Genomic DNA, 24,312 nt, shown 5'->3' with positions numbered 1-24,312 from the left:
GGGTTTCCTCCGGGTGCTCCGGTTTCCTCCCACAGTCCAAAGACGTGCAGGTTAGGTGGATTGGACATAATAAATTGCCCTTCGTGACCCAAAAAGTTTGGAGGGGTTATTGGGTTACAGGGATAGGGTGGAAGTGAGGGGCTTAAGTGGGTCGGTGCAGACTCGATGGGCCGAATGGCCTCCTTCTGCACTGTATGTTCTATGTTCATCTTTTAGGTTGTGGGGGTGAAACCCACGCAAACACGGGGAGAATGTGCAAACTCCACACAGACAGTGACCCAGGGCCGGAATTAGAACCCGGGTCCTCGGTGCCGTAGGCAGCAATGCTAACCACTGTGCCATGTGCTGCCCTGGCCTTCTGTTATCCTGGCCTTACACTGAGCAACTCCCCACCCTAATCCCCTGACTTTTAAACCTCACGGTACAACTTTAAAATTCTCGAAACAGGTTTTACTCATCAAGCATTTGGTCACCTTTCCCTGCTCTGCCACAAAGACTTGGCACCTGCTCCTTTTCTCTTCCATCTTTGGGAGATTTTTTTTAGCTTAAAGGTATTGTATCAGGAGCAGTTATTGTTCTTTTTAGAACGGCACACCCAACTACTTCAGGAGATGGGGAAGGAAGAAAACAGTCAAGTAAGTTTACAGACGTTAGGCTACTGTCGAACATTTGTCGGGAAACCTCACGGCCACTCTGAAAGAATTAAACTGACATGCCAATATTTCTCTGGTGCAGATTCCAGAGGGCATTCGTGTGTGGGATGTGGCAGCAGGACAAGGACATTCCCTATTTTTGGCCGATGGGGAATCCTTCCAGCCCAGCATCTATTACAGTGGACAACAGGTGTTGCAAGAAGCCAGGAACACTGATCGTGGTCATTCCTGCACCCAGCAACCAGTGCTTCTGTCAAGTTGTAGTAAGGCAAGTGAAGCTCATGACACTCTTTATTGTTCATTTGGGTACATATGATGAATCCGGAATATCTTTATTTTAAAAATATTTTTTATTCTCCTTTTTCACATTTTCTTCAAAATTTACACGCACCAACAACCAACAAACAATCAATGGTAATAAATACAATGTCTATCCCCTTATCAACAACAACGATCCCATCCTCCCACCAACCCCCAAACAGCAACCCACAGGTCAACACAAACATCAAATAAAAAAGGAATCGGGAATCACCCATAGTCACCATCAACATACACAGCCCCCCCCCAATGTTTGATGTCATCTAATTCTTGAAAGTGCATGATGAATAACGCACATGAAATGTAGAACCCCTCCATCCTTCCCCTCAGTTCAAACTTCATCATCTCAAGCGTTATGAATTCCAGCAGGTCCCCCCACCACACCAGGGCACAGGGTGGAGAGGATGCTCTCCATCCCAACGGGATCCGCCTTCCGGCGATCAACGAGGCGAAGGCTACAACATCTGCTTCTGCACCCGTTTCCAACCCCGGCCGATCCAACACCTGAATATGGCCTCCCGAGGACCAGGGTCCAGTTTCATGTGCACTACATTAGAGATTACCTTTAAAACCTCCTTCCAGTAATCCTCCAGCTTTGGACAGGGCCAAAACATATGAACGTGGTTTGCGGGGCCCTCCCTGCAACGTTGACAAACATTACCCCCTCAAAGAACCGGCTCATCCTCGCCTTTGTGAGGTGTGCTCTATATACCACCTCCAGCTGTATCAACTCCAACCTCGCGCATGAGGTGGAGGCATTCACTCTGGAGCACCTCACACCAGAACCCCTCCTCCATACCCTCTCCCAACTCCTCCTCCCACTTTGCTTTGATCCCTTCCAGTGGTGCCTTCTCCTCTTCCAAAATAACCCTGTAAACCGCTGACACTACCCCCTTCTCCAGTCCCTCTGTCATCAGCACTTCCTCCAGCAATGTGGAAGCCGGCTCCACCAGGAAGCTCTGTTTCTCCTTCTTGGCAAAATCTCAAACCTGCATCTAAACATTTTCCCCCTTCTCCAGCTCATACTTCGCTCCCAGCTCCTTCGATCCTGCAAACCGACCCCACAGAAACAAATCCTTTGGTGCCCTAACTCCCTTCTCCTCCCATCTCTGAAAATTTCCATCCCACCTCGCTGGCTCAAATCTGTGGTTCCCCCGAATCGGCATTTCCCTTGACCCTGCCCCTAACCTGAAGTGCTGGCGAAACTGCCTCCAAATTCTCAACGATGCTATTACTACCGGACTCCCTGAGTATTTTCCCGGGGCGATCGGGAGCGGTGCTGTTGCTAGCATCTTCAGTCCCGACCTCCGACTCAAACTCTCCTCCATTCTGACCCACTGAGAATCCACCCCTGTGGAATCCGGAATATCTTTATCTTTATTATTGTTACAAGTAGGCTTAACATTAACATCGCAATGAAGTTACTGTGAAAATGCCCCCGTCGCCACATTCCGTTGCCTGTTCGGGTACACAGAGGGAGAATTCAGAATGTCCACAATATTACGCCAAGGGAAATTATGTTAGCATTACATCTTCAAACCCAATCTTAAAACAGACTCTTTACGACTGTGTTCAGCAATGATTTGCCAGGAAAAGCAACAATATAAGAATTGGGAAAATGCAGTTGGATCTTGACTGCGACGTTTGGTTGGCAGGGAGACTGGCATGTCAGGAATAGTTGGTTTGGATTGTCGTTTGGGCCAATTGGATGCTGGGCTTGGGGATGGGATCCACTGCCACAGACCAAACCAGGTTTCTCATCTTGAGTTTTAAAAATTCTGGTCTTACTTTGTATTGCATCAATTTTAGATAAGTTTGATATTTTGTTTAAACCCCAAATCCTCAAATATCAGGGGTACATGTTAACAAATGAGGACGTCAGAAGTAATGACAAAAGTTTTTCCACTCCCAAGTTCAATATGGTGTTGTGGAGGACGTTATCTAGAATGTAGTTGACATTGATGGTGTTAGAATAACAAGTAGCTCTGAAATAGAAGGGGAATCAGAAAAGAGTGAAATGCAAGGCAAGCTAATTTTGATTTAGAGTGCTGGAACATGACATTCAATAGCATTAGCATTGCTAAATCCCCCACTATCACCATCCTGGAGGTTATGATTGACCAGAATATGAACTGAACCAGCCATATAAAACAGTCCTCTTGATTGACATCCCATCCGTTTCCTTCAGCATTCACTCCCTCCACCACCAATGCAGACTGGCAGCTGTGTGTACCATTTATGAGATGCACTGCAGCAATTAATTAAAGCTCCTTCGACAGTACTTTCCAAACCCACGGCCTCTACCATCTAGAAGGACAAGGGCAGCGGATACATGGGGAACACCACCACCTGGAGGTTCCCCTCCAAGTCACTCACCACCCTGACTTGGAAATATATTGCTGTTCCTTCACTGTCGCTGGGTCAAAATCCTGGAACTCCCTCCCTAACAGCACTGTGGGTGCACCTACACCACGCAGACTGCAGCGGTTCAAGAAGGCAGCTCACCACCACCTTCTCGAAGGCAATTAAAAAATTCTGGATAGCCAACGATGCCCATGTCCTGTGAAAGAATAAAACCGAAGTTATTTTTCAGACCAGAAGAAGGATGTAGTGGTTTTACGAGGTATTAAGACATGTTCATTCTTATATGTTAATAACTTGGGCAGATAGTGAAAATTTTCAAACTTTGTAGATGACACAAAACTTGAAAGAGCAGTAAACAATAAGAAGGATGGTAATAGAATTTACAGTGCAGAAGGAGGCCATTCGGCCCATCGAGTCTGCACCGGCTCTTGGAAAGAGCACCCTACCCAAGGTCAACACCTCCACCCTATCCCCGTAGCCTATGAACCCCACCCAACACGAAGGGCAATTTTGGACATTAAGGGCAATTTATCATGGCCAATCCCCCTAACCTGCACATCTTTGGACTGTGGGAGGAAACCGGAGCACCCGGAGGAAACCCACGAACACACGGGGAGGATGTGCAGACTCCACACAGAAAGTGACCGAAACGGGAATCGAACCTGGGACCCTGGAGCTGTGAAGCAATTGTGCTATCCACAATGCTACCGTGCTGCCCACTCCATTACTGGAGTAATGAACTCCAGGAGGACAAAAAAAATCACTGGCTAGTGAAATGGGAAAACAAATGGTAGATAAAATTTAATGCAGAGAGCAGTGATGTCTTTGTAAAAAAGCGATAAAGCAATATCAACTAAATGGTACAATGGGACCAGAAACAGAGACCTGGCAATGTACATAGAAAAACTTTGACGTTGACCGGACAGTTTGGGAAGACTGTTAAATGGGCCCAAGGGGCGGAATTCTCCGTTCCTGAGGCTGAATGTCGGCGCCAACGGAGAATCCGCGGGTGATTCACGACGGGAAGATCTGCGCGACCCCTGACCAATTACGGAACCGGTGAGGGGCTAGCACTGGCGCCATGTGGCACATCCGCGGATCGTGCCCAAAATCGCCATGTCCCGGGCCATGCATGCACAGGCCTAATGAGCAGCACCAGTCATGTTGGAAAACATGGCAGGAGCCATGCTGGAACTCTAACCAGCCCACCCCGACCCCACAGCCCACCTCCCACCAATCCTTCCAGCCCGAGCAGCAGTCCCCCGGCCAGTGGCACGGATCCTGCGCGAGTGTAACGGTGCTGGGCACCAGTGGCGGACTGGGTCTAAAAATATTGGTTGCCAGGAGACAAAGGGGGCCCACCCACAACTACAATGCTATCATTTAATTTTCATAACGAATAAATACATTTTTTTAAAAATACATATGGAAAAAAGGGTACAATTAAAATTTTTGTGGAAAAAAATGTGTTTTTCTTAGTAATTACAGTGTACATGTACTGTACATATTACTGGCAGTAGATACCAAATGTAAATACAGAATGTTATAATTTAATTTTATTTTTAAAATTTTAAGTAATTGGTTGATACTTATAAATAGTTTACTGCACAATTTACACATTAACAGATAGTTCAAAAGCACAATAGAGCATTGCATGCGGTCCACTATATTAAGAGCAATCATTTGTGTTCGCTAGATGATTGTGTGAATCTGCCAATAATTGCTTCTGCGTCCAATTCATCTAACAATTCCTTTTCAATGGATAGCAACATGTATGATTCCAAATTCTCCTCAGACAGCGAATTTCTTAACCTTGTCTTTATGATCTTTAGCTTTGAAAATGTCCTCTCACATTGGACTTGAGTAACTGATAGTGTGCAGATGACTTTATAAAGTTCATAAAGGTTATCATATGCCTTGTCATGAAGTCTGTTGGATGCCAGAATTTTTAGTACACACGATAGGCAAGTGCTGCAAATTTTACAATTGTTGCAACTGGAATCCATATTCTCACCATCATTAAGCAATAGCTTTAATACATCAAAGTTTGAAGCAAAAGAAAACAATTCCAATATCACTTGACCTTTGCTGATTTGTGGAAACAGCTTAATAATACCTTCCAATGCTTCATCTTCAAGGCCCTTCTCTGCAATAGTTTTAAACTTTGCTGGGTCCAAGCAGGACAAATCCTTATACAACTGTTTGTGTTGTACAAAGCGTGATTCTAGTGACTGGACAATGCGATCCATTATTAGGTTAAACACATTTACTCAAAAATCAGCTAGAGAATCTGAGGAATTTCTTTCATCATCAATAAGCTCATCTGCCATTCTTTTCTTCTTCCTCTGCCTCTTAACTGGCAATGCTGTTTCCAACGCATCAATTTCCAATGTTTGATTTTCATCCATATTCATCTGTGAAATCCTGTCATTACATTTATTTACAAATTCCAAAGCCTTGCTGTGAACGTTATCAAATGTTCTTGTCTGTTCCTTCAACTTTGTTGTAGCTGAATCTACCAAACTCCATGCAGTAAACATATCTAAACCACTTGTCTGTAGATAACTTGATAACGGGGTTGTAGTTTCAAATATATACAAGTAAGTAAATGCTGTCAACATGGTTTCAAACTTTAGAAGACTTTGAAGTAAAACATTTGCTTCATGTTTTGTTTTTGCATCAAACCTTTCTGAATCTTGTATCATTGATAAGCATGTCAATAGATTTACGAAAGTACTGGCAGCGGCATCATCAAAACGTCCAAATGTAGTTGTTGCTGCATTGGATTTTCCTGACCATCTGGTCTCACCAATTAGCTTTAATCGTTTCATTTTTTCTTGTCCTAGATTTTTTCCAAAAACTTCTATCCATACAGCCATTCTCTTGTATGATGCTTTCACAAAAGTTGCTATATTCTGGAGCAAATTGAAAAAAGAAACTGCAGGCACAACTGAAGCATTTTGTTGTTTCAGTTATCACCAAATTCAATAAGAAGTCTTACAACACCAGGTTAAAGTCCAACAGGTTTGATTCAAACACGAGCTTTCGGAGCGCAGCTCCTTCCTCAGATTCACCTGAGGAAGGAGCTGCGCTCCGAAAGCTCGTGTTTGAATCAAACCTGTTGGACTTTAACCTGGTGTTGTAAGACTTCTTACTGTGTTCACCCCAGTCCAACGCCGGCATCTCCACATCATGGCTACCAAATTCAAGACATGGGCATAGCACCATATATGAACATGTTGATCAGCACATCAGCAATTTTACTTTGTAAACCATTATACTGGCCATGGTAGCTTGCAGCGCCATCTGTGCTATCAGATAAACATTTTTGGGCGTCAATTTTAAGATGCTGTAATGTTTCAATCAATAGGTCAAAGAGTTCCTGTCCTGTACCATCATTACTTGGCACAACTGAAAGTAGCCGCTCACAGATAATACCTTTAAGCACATACCGGATAATAATGATAAACTGATCGATGGATGAATTATCTTGTGTTGAATCAACCTGAATAGAATAATATTTTGCTTGAGAAACTTCATGACTAATTCTTTCTTGTATCATATTCTTCATAATTTTGATTAACATGTTTATAGTTGTTTTACTCAGGTATGTAACAAGTCCACCACCACGGCCTTTACTTTGAGCCTTTCCTTGTTGCTCTAATCGTTTGATTCTTTGTTTAGACTTGTTTTGCACTGCAGAAACGTGAGCTGCCATAATGGGGTCATATTTTTCCATCAACTGCACTGTAGCTAAAAAATTGCCATGATTCAGAACCTCATTATCTAGAGTGTAGGCCGATTCATTTCTGTGACCTCGAAAAGGAAGTGCTTGCTTGCCTAACATCTTTATGATGTCTATAATCCTCATGACAATACTTATCTGCTTCAATACTTCTTCTTTCCTTTTAATTAGTGATGCTGCAAAAAATTCATCTAAGGTGCCATCATTAACCACACTGATATATTGCTGAGCATTTCTGACATGTGTTGTTGTCGATTCATGTAAAGTCAAGCTCTGGCTAATACGCCTGTAGTCACTAAAGCCACGTACAAAGGGTGATGGATTACAAGTGTTGGGAAACTCAAAGGCTAAGCAGTATGAACAATATAAGCATCTATTTTCTTTGTTATATGTTAGCCATTTTCTTGGGACTGAGTCATTCATAATTTTCCTCTCATACAAACGAGCATCAAATGGCAGATCATCAAGTGGCTGAAGTGGATGTTCAGCAAAAAACTGTTTTAGCTTTGCTCGTGATGGATATTGGAAGATTCCAGTAATTGATCTTTCATTTTCTTGCGTAGGTTCATTTACAGGATGTGCTTCAGAAACCAAGTCATTTATGCTTGAAGGAATATCTGATTCCCTATCACTAGTTGAAGCTATGTGTTCAGATGTTGCAACTACAGGCAGTACAGATACCGGAACAAGGAAGCCAGAAGAAATATTGGGCCTGGGTTGATTAGTAATGGATGCACTTGTATTTGTCTCTACATTCAAAGTAGCTCTTCTCTGTTCTTGTAACTCGCATGTCATTGCATCATCACCATGAGCATTGTTTCTTGCTTCTTGATTATTTGTTGCAGAACTGGATATTGATGTGGATCTTGCTTGTGGTATTATAAACTCTGTAATAGGCCTGCATCGCTTGGCTGATTCCTTCCTTTCTGCTTTTTGTTCTTTGCGTTTTAGTGACCCAGATTTATGCTTTTTCTTATCCATGCTGGTAGGGGTAATATTCCTGAAATAAAAACTTAATTAAAAATAGCCCACATTGGGAAAAATGAATATTGATGATTGCAAGAATAACTTGAAGGAACGCCAGATAAACCCCTACTTGATAAAAAATATAAAATAACTTACTTACACTTCAATAGGCTATGTTCATTAGTCAATACTACTGTGGCCTATGCAGCTTCAGAAGAGGAGACAATCCACTGTCCAGTGTTCACACCAGCAAGCAACTGAGACAACTGTTGAAACTTAGAAGTTGGTCCGACTATGGTAAGACATTAAGAATGGTCCCACGACCAAAGTTAACATGTCCAGTTTGATACCAGTGCAGTGTTACAAGTCGCAACCCTTTGAGTTTACCGATCATGGCTTATCACTTCAATATCTTTGACCTCATGATTCACGGTCAAAAGTACCGCTTCTCCTGTTCGGTGACCTCACGACCCTATGTACTGCTTGATATCCTTTCAAGTTGCCGACCATCTCAAATCACGAACTGTAACTTTATCTTTAAATTCACACACTCTTGCTGAAAACGTGGATTTCCAACTATGTCCGACCCGGGTGAACCAGCCCCCCCCACTCCTTTTCACATCCGTTTAACACTGCTTCGTTCCTTCATACACTGAGTGATTATTTGTTTGTTTCTTTATTGCATTTTTATTTGGTATTGCTCTTTTTAAAAACAATTATATTTTATTAAGTTAGAATACAAATCTCAGGAAAGAAGTTGGAGATTTATTTATCTAATTAATTATAATTTTTAAGGGCCCTTCAGAGATTCACGGGCCCCTTCTTGGCTCTCCGGGCCCCGGACCGATGTACCGGCTGAACCAAGACTACTGCTTGATATCCTTTGAAGTTGCCGACCATCTCAAATCACGAATTGTAACTTTATCTATAAATTCACACACTCTTGCTGAAAACATGGAATTTCCTTAATTATGCCTGACCCGGGCCCCTCTATTCCACATCCTTCCACTACCTCCCCTGCTTCGTTCCTTTTCATGCACTGCTTATTTGTGTCCTGTTCTCTTTTTTTTCTTATTCCTTTTTATTACTAAAACAGTTGTCTGTGTTTGTTTCTTTATTGGATTTTTATTTGATATAGGGGGCCCACTTCATCAGGGGCCCACTTGCCATCGGGCAAGCTGACACCCTGGCCAGTCCGCCACTGCTGGACACTGCCGGCAGCGGGCATGCCAGGTTCCCGAGCGCTGGGACCGCACGTGGCCCGCGCCATCGGGAACTAAGTCCATCGAGAGCGGAGAATCTCACGTTGGCCAGCTGATGATGCGCCAATAGCCTTGTGACTGCGCGCGTTGCGTGTCGCTATGATGCCGATTTGGAGTGGCAGAGCATCACCAACCGGCGTCAAACCAGTGCCTGTTCCGAATCTGGCGTCGGAAGCCATCCACCTCCTGATTTTGGCGTCGGGCCATGGAGAATCCTGCCCAAGGTCTTTGTTTCCACAACTGGAGGCAAAGAGCACAACGGTGGTACAGTGGTTAGCACTGCTGTTTCACAATAGCAGGGACCTGGGTTCAATGCTGTCCAATGGTGACTCTGTGTGGAGTTTGCATTTTTTCCCCATGTCTGCGTGGTTGGTGAAGACATCGGTCGAGGTGCGGGAGGAGTGTGAGAAACTGAAGGGAGTGGAGGAGGCCTTGTCGCAACACAGCGATCAGCTCACCTCAATGGATGAAGAGCTGCAGAGGGTGGTGGAGGGCAACAAAGGTCTGCGAGCAAAGGTGGAGGACCTGGAAAACAGATCGAGTTTGCAGAATCAGAGGATCGTGAGCCTGCCCGAAGGGGAGGCTGACTGAGAACTTTGCCAAGATGTTGGCGGAGCTGTTGAGGGAGGGGGAAGATCCCTCACATATGAACTGGATTTGGCTCATAGGGCATGGAGGCCATAGCCAAAGTCGAATGAGCTGCCAAGAGCAGTGATTATTTGTTTTCACAGGTTCTATGTGAAGGAGAAAGCCCCGAGTTGGGTGAAGCAGAAGCGGGAGGTGCAGTTGGCTGGAGTTGGTATACGTATATACCAGAACTTTACTGTGGAGTTGGCGAGGAAGCGGGCGGCCTTTGGCTGAGTGAAGACTGCACCGTATAACAGCAGGGTGCGATTCAGCACAGTGTACCCAGCTAAATTGAGGGTGATCTACTCCAAAGACTTTTACTTTGAATTGGTGGAAGCGGCAGAGGCATTTGTGAAGGCAGGACTGGGGCAGAAGTGAGAAATGGGACTGAAGATTGGTCTTGGACTGAGGGTAGTGGGGATGGATGTTTGTATATAGCTCTATTTTTTATTGCATCTCGTTATTTGTGCTTAATGAGTTGAAGTTGCCTATTTGGACAAGGTAGGAGATGGGATTTCCCTTTGCAATGATGGCTATTTGGGGTTTGTGTGTTGAAGGGGATTTCTTTGTCTTCCTGGGACCGGGTGGTGGGGAGGGGATTGGGTCCTGGGCAGGGACCTTCATACTGGCTAGCTGAAGCTGGCCAATGAATGGGAGTGTGGTGGGGGGAGGGGCTGCAGCCATCAGAGCCTGGTAGAACCGGTTTTGATGTGCCTAGGAGGTGTGAAAAGTGGGGGGTGGGGACCAAGACTGGGTGAGGTGTTTTTCTTGGGGGTGGGGGGTCGATCGATTGATTCGATGGTAACAATGGGATGTGCTGGGATACCTTTAGCTCAGTTGGCTGGACAGCTGGTTTGTGATGCAGAGCGAGGCCAGCAGTGCGGGTTCAATTCCTGCACTGACCGAGGTTATTCTTAAAGGCTGTGCCTTCTCAAGGTGTGGTGATTCTCAGGTTAAATCACCAACAGTCAGCTCTCCCCCTCAAAGGGGAAAGTAGCCTCTGGTCATCTGGGACTATGGCAACTTTACCTTTAATTGTGATCTGTAATGCAACCCCCAGGAGGGTTGCTGAATCTGCATCCACCAACAGCTTTGAAGAGAGAATTCCAAACATTTGAAGGGGACAATTTTGCAATGGTTACGGAGCAGTGTAAAGGACTATTTGGATGGTGCAACACCAGACATGATTCTAAGGTATGAAAATAGAATCAAGAGACAATTACTCCCCACTTTTTTTTTTAAATTTAGAGTACCCAAATATGTTTTTTCCTAATTAAGGGGCAATTTAGCGTGGCTAATCCACCGAACCTGCACATCTTTGGATTGTGGGGGTGAAACCCACGCAGACACGACTGAATGTGCAAACTCCACACGGACAGTGACCCAGGGCCGGGACCGAAGCGCCGTAGTCCCAGTGCTAACCACTGCATCACACGCTGCCCTAATTACTCTCTACTTTAAGCATTTAAGGTGAGAGTCATCCTAAAGCATCCATTTCTAAAATCACTGCAGATTTCTTGTCTTTCCTCATCATTATTTTCTTCCTGAATTACTTTGTTGTGTTTTTAATTGTTTAAACTCCAGTTGCATCCTGTAGTATTTAACTTTCAGCTGAGAAGAGGCAAGGTGGCTGCGTCCACAGTCAGCCCTGAAGGATTATAATCAACTAATGTTTTCAAGGGAGATACACATTGCACATGTACCATGTGAGCAAGTTATTTGCGTTATTCCTGACCTTTAAACTGACTGCTCTCTGGAGATTGACACTGCAGCCTGTGGAGCAGGGAGGAATACCTGTAGCCTGTTCTGGGTAACTGGGAACCATTTATTGGCCATTAATAGACCAGGACACAGCTGAAACCTGTTGGGGGTGAGGTGGAATTACTTCATTGCACAAGTGTATTCATCTCTGTTCCAAGTAATTAACTTCACAGACCATTCAGCTTTGCAGGAGTTAGATGACCCTGTGTAGCTTTGCAGTGATGTTTAGCATGTGACTGGATTGATCACTGTCTCCAAGTGTTCCCCCCCCCCCAGTAGCTGCTGTGTTGTGTGAGAATGAGAAGAGTTTCTGTCCTTCCTGCGTGGATTGGGTAGGATGGTGGTGCTTTGGCTTAATCCCAAACTCTTCACACAAAATTTTCTCTTCAAATTTGAGCAGAGGTTTTCCTGCTCACACTTTCCATTGCTGTTTTGTTTCCTACTATTTATATTTTCCTAATCTACGTGCTTGTTAATTGGGTCACACTTTGTTCTGTTGCATGTTTGAGGGTGTAATAGTGTCTTTTATTTATTCATGGGATGTGGGCGTCGCTTGCAAGGCCAGCATTTGTTGCCTCTCACTAATTGCCCTTAAATTGGTGGTGAGGTGCCTTCATGACCATTGCAATCCATATGGTAAATGAACACCTTTGGTGTTGTTGGGAAGGGAGTTCTAGGATTTTGCCCCTGTGACAAATGAAGGAACTTGAAAGAATTTTGGAAATGTGTGAATGCTGGTTTATTTAATCCTTCAGACAAAATTGATTTGATCCTCACTAAGGTGGCGCTTGAAAGTCTGTAGAAATGGAACATTGCTATTGTCCATCTATGCTCATTGTGTGATTGTCCAACTGGTCAGTTCTTTGCTGTACTGAGAGAGAGAAATGTTTTCTAGCGAAATATTTATTTTGACTTTCAGTAAAATTTTAACAACACTTGTTCACTTGTTGAGGCACTTGTTGAGGCAAAGAAATTAACTTTAATCCTTGCTTCAAAAAATATAGAATTGAAGCACAGCACCTTTAATGTCCTAAACTGTCGCAAGGTACTTCAATTAAGCAAGATTTGACACTGAATCACATAGGGTGATATTAGAGCGGTGGTTAAAAGTCGATGAAAGAGGCAGGTTTTTCAGGAACATCTTTAAAAGGAGGAAAGTGAGGTGGAGCAGGAGAGGAAATTCCAGAGGTTGAGGTTGTCACACAGCTGAAGGCTCCGCCAGCCATGGTGAATGATTAAAATTGGGCATGTATCCAAGGCCTGAATTGGAGGAGGGTGAGGCTGGTGCAGTCGTTAGCACTGCTACCTCATGTGGCCGAGGACCCGGGTTCGATCCTGGCCCAGGTCACTGTCGTGTGGAGTTTGCACATTCTCCCCATGTCTTGTGTGGATTTCACCCCACAACCTAAAGATGTGCAGGGTAGGTGGATTGGCCATATCTTTTTATTAAAACAGTAAAAAAACATATACAAGGCCAAACGTTACAAACACTTTTATTTTGTGTTGGATAAACACCCTAAATTCCCCTTTAATTGGGGAAAAAAGAGAATTGGACACTTAAAATTCCAGAAATTAATTGGAGGAGTGCAATTGTGTGAAGGGTTGTAGAACTGGAGGGGATTGCAGAAATCGGAAGGGGGTGATGCTGGTGCAGGAATTTGAGAACTAGGATGAGAATTTTAAAATAGGAGCGTTGCTTAACTTCGAGCGAGTGCAGGTTAACAAGCACAGTGTCGATATGTAAATAGGACTTGGTGTGAATAAGGACACTGGAAGCAGAGATTTGTGTGATGTCAAGTTTATGGAGGATAGAAGTGGGCAGCACGGTAGCACAAGTGATTAGCGCTGTGGCTTCACAGTGCCAGGGTCCCAGGTTCGGTTCCCTGCTGGGTCATTGTCTGTGTGGAGTCTGCACGTTCTCCCCGTGTCTGCGTGGGTTTCCTCCGGGTGCTCTGGTTTCCTCCCACAGTCCAAAGATGTGCAGGTTAGGTGGATTGGCCATGATAAATTGCCCTTAGTTACCAAAAAAGGTTAGGCGGGGTTAATGGGTTACCGGGATAGGGTGGGTGAGGGCTTAAGTGGGTCGGTGCAGACTCGATGGGCCGAATGGCCTCCTTCTGCACTTTTATGTTCTAGAATGTCGGCGACCAGTTAGCAGAGCATTGAAATAGTCAGTCTAGAGATAACAAAGGTGTAGATGAACTGAGACGGGCTTGAGTTGGACCATGTTGCTGAGGTGGAATATGTGGTCTTGGGGATGATGTGGTTATGATTGGCTGACAGCAGACCTCGGGATCAAATATTATGCTAAAGTTGTATACGGTCTCAGTGGCCAGGGCAAGCGATGGAGTCATTGAGAGCAAAGGGGTCAAAGCCAATGGCATTGAAGTTGAGAGGGAAAGTACCTGAAGGATCTGAGCGGGAAGTAAAGGCCAATGGTTTAATGAGAAGAGTGTCAAGGGAGCCGGAAGCAGATCTCTTGACCAACATGAGCTCGAAGAGGGAATGAGTTAAGATAGCAGCGAGGATTTGGACAGGGGCACTTTAGAGGAAGTTTCATCCACTGCCAGTGGAAAGGAGGGAAGTAGCAGATCAGATGGTCTCAAAAGTTCATGAGCTCCTCTGATTTATTGTTGGAGATGAGGGTTCCCTCCATGGATCGTCATCTTAATGTGATGGAGCAGCTTATGCACTCGAGTGATGCCATTGGGCGCCTCTTCCACTTGGCAGGGCCACTCTTGGCAACCAGGTTGTGGGGAACTGCCCAAATGCAGTCCAAAAAATCCTCTACAGCAGAGTATGTGAAGGAAGACTGTGAAAGTGGGACGAATGCTGCAGCATCAAAGTAGTGCCAGCCGTGTGTACAACATATCAGCAAAATCTCATCAGCACCCTGCCAAGCTTGTGTGGACAATGGCGGCACCCCAAGCACCCTGCGTTAAACAACTCGCGTGCAGGGTTCTACCAGGGTTTGCACAAAGGTCTTTGGGTCGTGAATCAGCCTGATTGGTCACATGGTGGCCTATGGCAGAATACCGCAACCTTGTGTATTTAAAAAAAAAAACAAACATTTAGACTACCCAATAATTTTTTTTCCTAATTAAGGGGCAATGTAGCGTGGCCAATCCACCTAGCCTGCGCATCTTTGGGTTGTGAGGGTGAAACCCACACAGATACGGGGAGAATGTGCAAACTCCACACAGACGGTGACCTGGGGCCGGGATCGAACCCGCGTCTTCATTGCAGTGAGGCAGCAGTGCTAACCACTGTGCCACCATGCCGCTTTCTCAACCCTGTGTAGATGTCATCCTCTTTTTGTTTTTAAAATAATTTTTACTGAGATTTTCAAAAACATACCCAAAACAGAAAATAACAACAAGAAAACAATATTAACAACAACAAAAAGAAAAACACACCAACCCCCAAAACAAACCCCCCCCAAGTAACTACAAAAAAGAGAGATAGATAAACACCCGGCATATCCAATAAGCACATATACACATTTCTCTCTCCCTCCACCCCCCATATCATTGATCCAGGCCTCGACGCTTGGGGGCCTCACATCCTTCCATTGAAGCAAGATCCTCCGCTGGGCTACTAGGGACGCAAAGGCCAGAACACCGGCCTCTTTCGCCTCCTGCACTCCAGGCTCCACTGCAACCCCAAAAATTGCGAGTCCCCAGCCTGGCTTGACCATGGATCCTACAACCCTCGACACCGTCCTTGCTACCCCCTTCCAAAACTCCCCCAGCGCTGGGCATGCCCAGAACATATGGGTGTGGTTCGCTGGGCTCCCCGAGCACCTAGCACATCTGTCTTCGCCCCCGAAAAACCTACTCATCCTCGTCCCAGTCATGTGGGCCCTGTGCAGCACCTTGAACTGTATGAGGCTAAGCCTCGCACAGGAAGAGGAGGAATTCACTCTTTCCAGGGCATCCGCACACGTCCCCCCCTCAATCTCCTCACCCAGCTCCTCCTCCCATTTAGCCTTCAGCTCCTCCACCGAGGCCTCCTCCACCTCCTGCATGACGTGGTACACGTCCGAAATCCTCCCCCCTCCAACCCACACCCCGGAGAGCACCCTGTCCCGTACCCCACGTGGGGTCAGCAGAGGGAACCCCTCCACCTGCTGCCTGGCAAACGCCCTAACCTGCATGTACCTAAACATGTTCCCCGGGGGGGGAGCCCAAACTTCCCCTCTAACTCACCCAGGCTCGCGAACCTCCCATTCACAAACAGGTTCCTCAACCTCCTAATATGTACCCTATGCCAGCCCAGAAACCCGCCATCGATGCTCCCTGGAACAAACCGGTGGTTCCCCCGTATCGGGGACTCCATCGAGCTCCCCCCTATGCCGTCTCCATTGCCCCCAAATTTTGAGGGTAGCCGCCACCACCGGACTCGTGGTATACCTCGTTGGAGGGAGCGGCAACGGCGCCGTTACCAGCGCCTCCAAACTCGTGTCCACGCAGGACGCCATCTCCATCCTCTTCCATGCTGCCCCTGTCCCGTCCATTACCCACTTACGCACCATCGCAGCGTTGGCAGCCCACTAGTACCCACAGAGGTTGGGCAACACCAGCCCCCCCCCCCTATCCCTGCCCCGCTCCAAAAACACCCTTCTCACCCTCGGAGTCCCATGCGCCCATACAAATCCCGTAATACTCCTATTGACCCTCCTAAAAAAGGCCTTCGGGATAAGGCTGGGGAGGCACTGGAACAGGAACAAAAACCTTGGGAGCACCGTCATCTTGACGGACTGCACCCTGCCCGTCAGCGACAGCGGCAACATGTCCCATCTTTTGAACTCCTCCTCCATTTGCTCCACCAGCCTAGTGAGGTTAAGCTTGTGAACGGCCCCCCAGCTCCTGGCCACCTGGACTCCCAGGTACCGAAAGCTCCCCCCCCCCCCCTCCTTTTCAACGGGAGCCTACCAATCCCCTCCTCTTGATCCCCCGGGTGCACGACGAACAGCTCACTCTTACCCAGGTTGAGGTTGTACCCAGAAAAGCCCCCAAATTCCCTAAGGATCTGCATCACCTCCGGCATTCCCCCCACTGGGTCAGCCACATAAAGCAACAAGTCATCTGCGTATAATGACACTCAGTCCCCCCCCCCCCCCCGCACCAGCTCCCTCCAATTCATCGACTCCCTCAACGCCATGGCCAGAGGCTCAATTGCCAATGCAAAGGGGACAGGGGACACCCCTGCCTCGTCCCCCGATACAACCGAAAGTACTCCGATCTCCTCCTATTCGTGGCTACGCTCGCCATCGGGGCCTCACATAACAGCCTCACCCAACTGACAAACCCCTCCCCCAACCCAAACCTTTCCAGCACCTCCCACAAGTACCCCCACTCAACCCTATCAAAGGCCTTCTCTGCGTCTAATGCTACCACTATCTCCGCCTCCCCTTCTGCCGCCGGCATCACTATAACATTCAGAAGCCTACGTATATTGGTGTTCAGCTGCCTTCCCTTCACAAACCCTGTCTAGTCCTCATGAATGACCCCCGGCACACAGTCCTCTATCCTTGTGGCCAAGATATTCGCCAACAGCTTGGCATCCACATTTAACAACGAGATCGGCCTATATGATCCACACTGTAGGGGGTCCTTGTCCCGTTTAAGGATCAAGGGAATCAGCGCCCGTGACATGGTCGGTGGCAAAGCCCCCCCCCCTCCCTTGCCTCGTTAAAGGTCCTAACCAACAGGGGGCCCAACAGGTCTGCATACATTTTGTAAAATTCGACCGGAAACCCATCCGGCCCCGGCGCCTTCCCCGACTGCATGCTCCCTATCCCTTTGACCAGCTCCTCCAGCTCAATCGGCGCCCCCAGCCCCTCCACCTGTCCCTCCTCCACCTTCGGAAATCTCAGCCTATCCAAAAAGTGCCCCCCCCCCCCCCCCCCCCCCCCCCCCGGGGGGGCTCAGACCGTACAATTCCCCATAAATGTCCCTGAAGACCCCATTAATGTCCACCCCCCTTCGCACCACATTGCCTCCCCTATCCGTCACTCCACCAATCTCCCTGGCCGCGTCTCGTTTACGTAGCTGATGCGCCAGCATCCTACTCGCCTTCTCCCCATATTTGTACACCGCTCCCTGTGCCTTCCTCCACTGAGCTTCCACCTTTCCGGTGATCAGCAAGTCGAACTTGGCCTGAAGGTTACGTCGCTCCCCCAACAGTCCCTCCTCCGGAGCCTCCGCGTATCTCCTGTCCACCCTCACCATCTCCCCCACCGATCTCTCCCTCTCTCTTTGCTCTCCCGTCTCCCTAAGGGCTCGGATGGAAATCAACTCCCCTCTAATCACCGCCTTCAATGCCTCCCAAACCATCCCCACCTGGACCTCCCCATTATCATTGGCCTCTAAGTACCTCTTGATACACCCCCGAACCCTCCCGGCCACCTCCTCGTCCGCCAGCAGCCCCACCTCCAGGCGCCAGAGCGGGCGCTGGTCCCTCTCCTCCCCCAGCTCAAGGTCTACCCAGTGCGGGGCATGGTCCGAAATGACTATGGCCGAATACACGGCATCCTTCACCCTCGAAATCAGCCCCCTGCTCAGGACAAAAAAATCGATCCGGGAATAGGCTTTATGCATGTGGGAAAAAAATGAATACTCCCTGGCCCTCGGCCTCGCGAACCTCCAAGGATCCACCCCTCCCATCTTGTCAATAAACCCCCTCAACACCTTAGCCGCCACAGGTCTCCTGTCCGTCCTGGACATGGATCGATCCAATGGGGGTCCAGCACTGTGTTAAAGTCCCCCCCCCAGTATCAGGCCTCCCCGTCTCTAGATCCAGAATGCGGCCCACCATACGCCGCATAAAACCCGCTTCGTTCCAATTTGGGGCATACACATTCACCAGCACCACCCGCTCCCCTTGCAACTTGCCGCTCACCATCACAGACCTCCCTCCACTGTCAGCCACCACCGTTGATGCCTCAAACGACACCCTTTTTCCCACCAGAATCGCCACCCCCCGATTTTTTTGCATCCAGCCCCGAATGAAACACCTGGCCTACCCAGCCCTTCCTCACTCTAACCTGGTCCGCCACCTTCAGGTGCGTCTCCTAGAGCATAGCCACGTCTGCCTTCAGCCCCTTCAGGTGTGTAAACACCCGGGCCCGTTTGACCGGCCCATTCAGCCCCCTCACATTCCAAGTTATCAGCCGGATCAGAGGGCTCCCTGCCCCCCTCCCCTGCCGACTAGCCATAACCCGTCCCCTGCCCGCCCCAGGCCAGCGCCCTCCGCTCGGCCCGTTCCCCACGGCGGCAAACCCCCACCCCGGCCCCCCCTGCATACTCCAGCTCCTTCCTGGCCATTTTGGCAGCAACCCGGTTATCCCCCCCAGACTAGGACCCCTCCCAGCCGCGTTACTCCCTCCGCAGCACTCCCGTGAGCCAGCTAACTTCTGCTGACCCCGGCGACTCCCGCCACACCTCCGACCCCCCCCCCCCCCCCCCCCCCCCCCCCCCAACGTGGGGTGGCTACTCCTCCCCCAGACCCATCAGCAGACCCTCCTTCTCCTCCCCCTCCCACTCTCGCGCGGGAAAAAAGCCTGCGCTTCTCAGCTCCGCCCCCGCCCCCATCCACCCTCAGCGTGGGAAACATAAGAAAAGCCCGCGCTTTCCCTTTGCCCAACCCCGCCCACGCAAAATAGACAGCACCCCACCCGCCCAAGAACCAACACACAACCAGCTTAAAACATCATAAAACAGAGACCCTTCCCACCAAAAGTTAACACAGTTATTTACAAATCCCCGACCCTCAGTCAGAGTCCAACTTCTCGGCCTGCACAAAGGCCCACGTGTCCTCCGGGAACTCAAAATAAAAGTGCCGGTCCTTGTAAGTGACCCACAGACGCGCCGGCTGTAACATGCCAAACTTCACACTCTTTCTGTGGAGCACCGCCTTCGTCCAGTTGTACCCGGCCCTCCGCTTAGCCACCTCCGTACTCCACTCCTGGTAGATCCGCACTACCGTGTTCTCCCACTTGCTGCTCCGCTCCTTCTTGACCCACCTAAGCACACACTCTCGGTCAGCGAACCAGTGGAACCGCACCAGCACCGCCTGTGGCGGCTCATTCGGCTTGGGCCTCCAGGCCAGTATTCTGTGGGCCCCCTCCAGCTCCAGGGGCACCTGGAAGGACCCAGCTCCCATCAGCGAGTTCAACAAAATGACTACATAGGCCCCCAGGTCTGACCCCTCCACCCCTCCGTGAGGCCCAGGATCCGCAAATTTTTCCGCCTCGACCAGTTCTCCATCTCCTCAAACCGCTCCTGCCACTTCTTATGGAGCGCCTCATGCATCTCCACCTTTACCGCGAGGGCCGCGGCCTCATCCTCTCTTTCGGAGGCTTGTTGTCGGAGCTCCCAGATCTCCACCCCCTGGGCTGCCTGCATCGCCATCAGCTTGTCTGCATTCGCCTTCAGCGAGTCTAGCAGCTCCACTTTAAGATCCTGAAAACATCGCTGGAGAGTCTCCTGCTGCACCAGCGCCCACTGCCTCCATTCCTCGAGGCCTCTGTCGGCCGCCATCTTGATTCTCTTCCCCCGCTTTTTCTTAGGCGCTGCCACCACTATTTTGCTGGCCCCACCCCTGGTCAAGACCATAGACCACTGGGGATCTGCTGCAGACACCTTCCCACGTCGGGAACCGCTGAGCAAGTACCGCTGGGGGCCCTTAAAAGAGCCCAAGAGTCCGTTCCTGGCGGGAGCTGCCGAACGTGCGGCTTAGCTCCGCATAGCCACAACCGGAAGTCCATAGATGTCATCCTCGAATCGAGGTCAGCCGACACAAAAATGAGGCTTAGAAGATTCAACTATTACAGAAATGAAGAAAATTGCGAGGCTAGAGCTACTGGTTCTTTGAGAACAGATGATTTATTTATTGTCACGTGTACTGAGGTACAGTGAAAAGTTTTGATTTGCTTACAATCCTGGCAGATCGCTCCATACATAATCCATAGAACATATTATAATAATTGTAGAACATACACTTGCACTGTTGCTTCTCAGAGCCGTGGACCCGGGTTTGATTCCCGGCTTGGGTCACTGTCTGTGGCGAGTCTGCACGTTCTCCCCGTGTCAGTGTGGGTTTCCTCTGGGTGCTCCAGTTTCCTCCCACAAGTCCCGAAAGATGTGTTTGTTAGGTGAATTGGACATTCTGAATTCTCCCTCTGTGTACCCCACTAGTCACTGCCTGCCAATCAGTGACCTGTGACAGTAATAAAGCCTACCTGTGACAGTAATAACAGTTATATAATATGTAGGAAGAGAATCTGTATGGGAGTTTGCAGAGAGTCTCCATGCTCTGGCGCCATCTTGGGGGAAACATTTTTAAAAATCTAGCTGCAGCCTGTTGTTTTGTGGTCGTGGTCGTGTGTTTGGAATGTGCTATCGAAAGAGCCATGGTGAGCTCCTGTACTGCGTCCTGTAGATAGCACACATTGCCACCAATGTGTTTTGGTGGTGGAGAGAGTCATTACTTGTGGATAGGGTCAGGATGTGCAGGTTAGGTGGAATGGCTATGCTAAAATCGTCCGTTCCAGCGAAATTCCAGTTTACACAGCTGGGTAAGGGATACTCTCTGTAGCAAATCTCCAGGGCCTGACAATCTGCATCCCAGAGTACTTAAGGAAGTGGCCAGGGAAATAGTAGATCAGTTGGTGGTCATTTTCCAAATTTCTTTGGACTCTGGAATGGTTTCTACAGATTGGAAGGTGTACCCCGCGATTAATAAAAAGAGGTAGAGAGAAAACACGGAAGCATAGATGCGTGAGCCTAGCCTCAGTAGTCGGGAAGTTGTTCCCTCCCACCCGGCTTAATTACTCTTCCAACTTCTTCCATCGGGCAGGAGATACAGAAGTCTGAGAACACGCACGAGCAGACTCAAAAACAGCTTTTTCCCCGCTGTTACCAGACTCCTAAATGACCCTCTTATGGACTGACCTCATTAACACTATACCCTGTATGCTTCATCCGATGCCAATGCTTATGTAGTTACATTGTATACCTTGTGTTGGCCTATTATGTATTTTCTTTTATTTCTTTTTCTTCCCATGTACTTAATAATCTGTTGAGCTGCTCGCAGAAAAATACTTTTCACTGTACCTCGGTACACGCGACAATAAACAAATCCAATACAAGTTGCTGGAGTCCATTATCAAGGATTTCATGCCACAGCATTTGGAAAGTAGTGGTGTAATCAGACAAAGTCAGCATGGATTTCCGAAAGGAAAATCATGCTTGACAAATCTACTAGAATTCTTTGAAGACAGGGCAGCACGGTGGCACAGTGGTTAGCATTGCTGCCTACGGTGCTGAGGACCCGGGTTCAAATCCCGGCCCTGGATCACTGTCCGTGTGGAGTTTGCACGTTCTCCCCGTGTCTGCATGGGTTTCACCCCCACCATCCAAAAATGTGCAGGATAGGCAGATTGGCCATGCTAAATTGCCCCTTAATTGGAAAAAATAATTGGGTACTCTAAATTAAAAAAAAAAAGAATTCTTTGAAGATGTAACTAGTAAAGATGACCAGGGAGATCTGGGGGATGTGGTTTATTTCTACTTTCAGGTTTTCGACAAGGTCTCGCATAGCAGATTAATATGTAAAGTTAAAGTGCATGGGATTACAGTTAGTACCTTGAGATGGATAGAAAGCTGGTTAGCAGACAGGAAGCAAAAAGTTGGAATAAATGGGTCTTTTTATGATTGGCAGGCAGTGACTAGTGGGGTACCGCAGGGATCTGTGCTGGAACCCCAACTGTTCACATTGTATATTACTGATTTGGACGAGGGAACTAAATGTATTATCTCCAAATTTGCAGATGATACAGAGTTGGATGGGAGGGTGAACTGTGAGGAGGAAGCAGAGATGCTTAAGTGGGATTTGGACAGGCGGAGTGAGTGGGCATATGCATGGCAGATGCAGTATAATCTGGATAAATGTGAGATTATCTGCTTCGGTAGCAAAAATAGGGAGGCAGATTATATTTGGGGGTAAATTGAGAGAGGTGGACACTCAGTGAGACCTTGGTGTCCTTGTGCATCAGTCGCTGAAAGTAAGCACGCAGTTACAGCAGGCAGTAAAGAAGGCTTTACTGTTCTTGCTGTGGAGGGAGTGCAGTGAAGGTTTACCAGGCTGATTCCTGGGATGGCGGGACTGTCATATTAGGGGAGACTAAATCGGTTAGGATTATGTACATTGGAGTTTAGAAGAGTGAGAAGGGATCTCATAGAAACGTACAAAATTCTAACAGGATTAGACAGAGAACGAATGTTCCCGATGGTGGGGGTGTCCAGGGGTCATAGTTTGAGGATAAGGGGTAAACCTTTTAGGGCTGAGGTGAGGAGAACTTTCTTCACCCAGAGAGTGGTGAACCTGTGGAATTTGATGCCACAGAGAGTAATTCAGGCCAAAACATTGTGTAATTTCAAGAAGGAATTAGATATAGCTCTTGTGACAAAAGGGATCAAGGGATATGGGGAGAAGGCAGAATCAGGGTATTGAACTTAATGATCAGCCATGATCACAATAAATGGGGGAGCAGGCTCAAAGGGCCAAATGACCACCTCCTATTTTCTGTTTTCCCCAGTCCTCTGAGTGTATTGCGCAGAGATTATTGTATGTGATCCCGGGAGTTCAATGATGCGCCAGAGAGCGAATTGAAACTTGAAAAGGCAGCAACTCTCCCTCCAGGCATAGTATGGTGTGTCCTTATTTTTATTATTATTTTTTAAATCTTTATTGTTACAAGTAGGCTTCCTTTAACGCTGCAATGAAGTTACTGTGAAAAGCCCCTAGTCACCGCATTCCGCCGCTTGTTCGGGTACACGAAGAATTCCGAATGTCCAATTCACCTAACAACCATGGGCGCAATTCTCCGCTCCCCACGCTGTGTGGGAGAATCGCGGGAGGGCCAGGCGACTCATGACACGCCGCCCTGGCACCCCCCGTGATACTCCCACTCCCTGCTTGGATGAATCGCCGCTCGCCGTTTTTCACGGCGACCGGCGATTCTCCGGCCCGGATGGGCCGAGCGGCCTGACGTTCCCAACCGGTTGACGACGGCGGCAACCACACCTGGTCGCTGCCGTCGTGAACATGGGCACCAAAGTTCCGTTTGTGGCTTGTGGGGGGCGGAGAGGGGTGTGAGCACCACGGCCGTGCTCGGGAGGGGACTGGCCCGCGATCGGTGCCCACTGATCGTCGGGCCGGCATCTCCAAGAGACGCACTCTTTCCCCTCCGCCGCCCCGCAAGATCAAGCCGCCACGTCTTGCAGGGCAGCGGAGGGGAAGTCGGTAACCGCGCGTGCGCGGGTTAGAACGCCAGCCGTCGTGACGTCAGCCGCGCATGCGCGGGTTGGAGCCGGTCAGCCGCGCATGCGCGGGTTGGAGCCGGCCAACCTGTGCATGCGCGGCTGACGTCACTTGGGCGCCGCCGTCGCGTCATTCTCGGCGCGCCGCCTTGACGCAAGCGTCAAGGCCCGGCGGCCGAGATTTACGGTGTGCCGCTCCTAGCCCTATTTGGGGGGGGGGGGGGTGTGAATAGGGTGCGAGAAGCAGCCTCTGAGGCCGTCGTGAAACTCGGAGCACCCGGAGGAAACCC

At 48.5% G+C, this 24,312-nt stretch overlaps 1 protein-coding gene across 1 annotated transcript in view; it reads left to right on the top strand.

The window, feature by feature from the left end:
* The window catches only part of als2b (alsin Rho guanine nucleotide exchange factor ALS2 b), a 191,511-nt gene that overhangs the window by 49,757 nt on the left and 117,442 nt on the right, over positions 1-24,312 (top strand). The window contains 1 exon segment of the mRNA XM_038787998.1: positions 736-921. Within this exon segment, the coding sequence (XP_038643926.1) occupies positions 736-921 (186 nt within the window).

The sequence above is a fragment of the Scyliorhinus canicula genome, chromosome 2 (genome assembly GCF_902713615.1).
Source record: "Scyliorhinus canicula chromosome 2, sScyCan1.1, whole genome shotgun sequence".
In the NCBI taxonomy this organism is placed as follows: Eukaryota; Metazoa; Chordata; class Chondrichthyes; order Carcharhiniformes; family Scyliorhinidae; genus Scyliorhinus; species Scyliorhinus canicula.
Note: the sequence above shows the minus strand (reverse complement) of the source record. Positions and strands in the feature narration are given on the sequence as shown.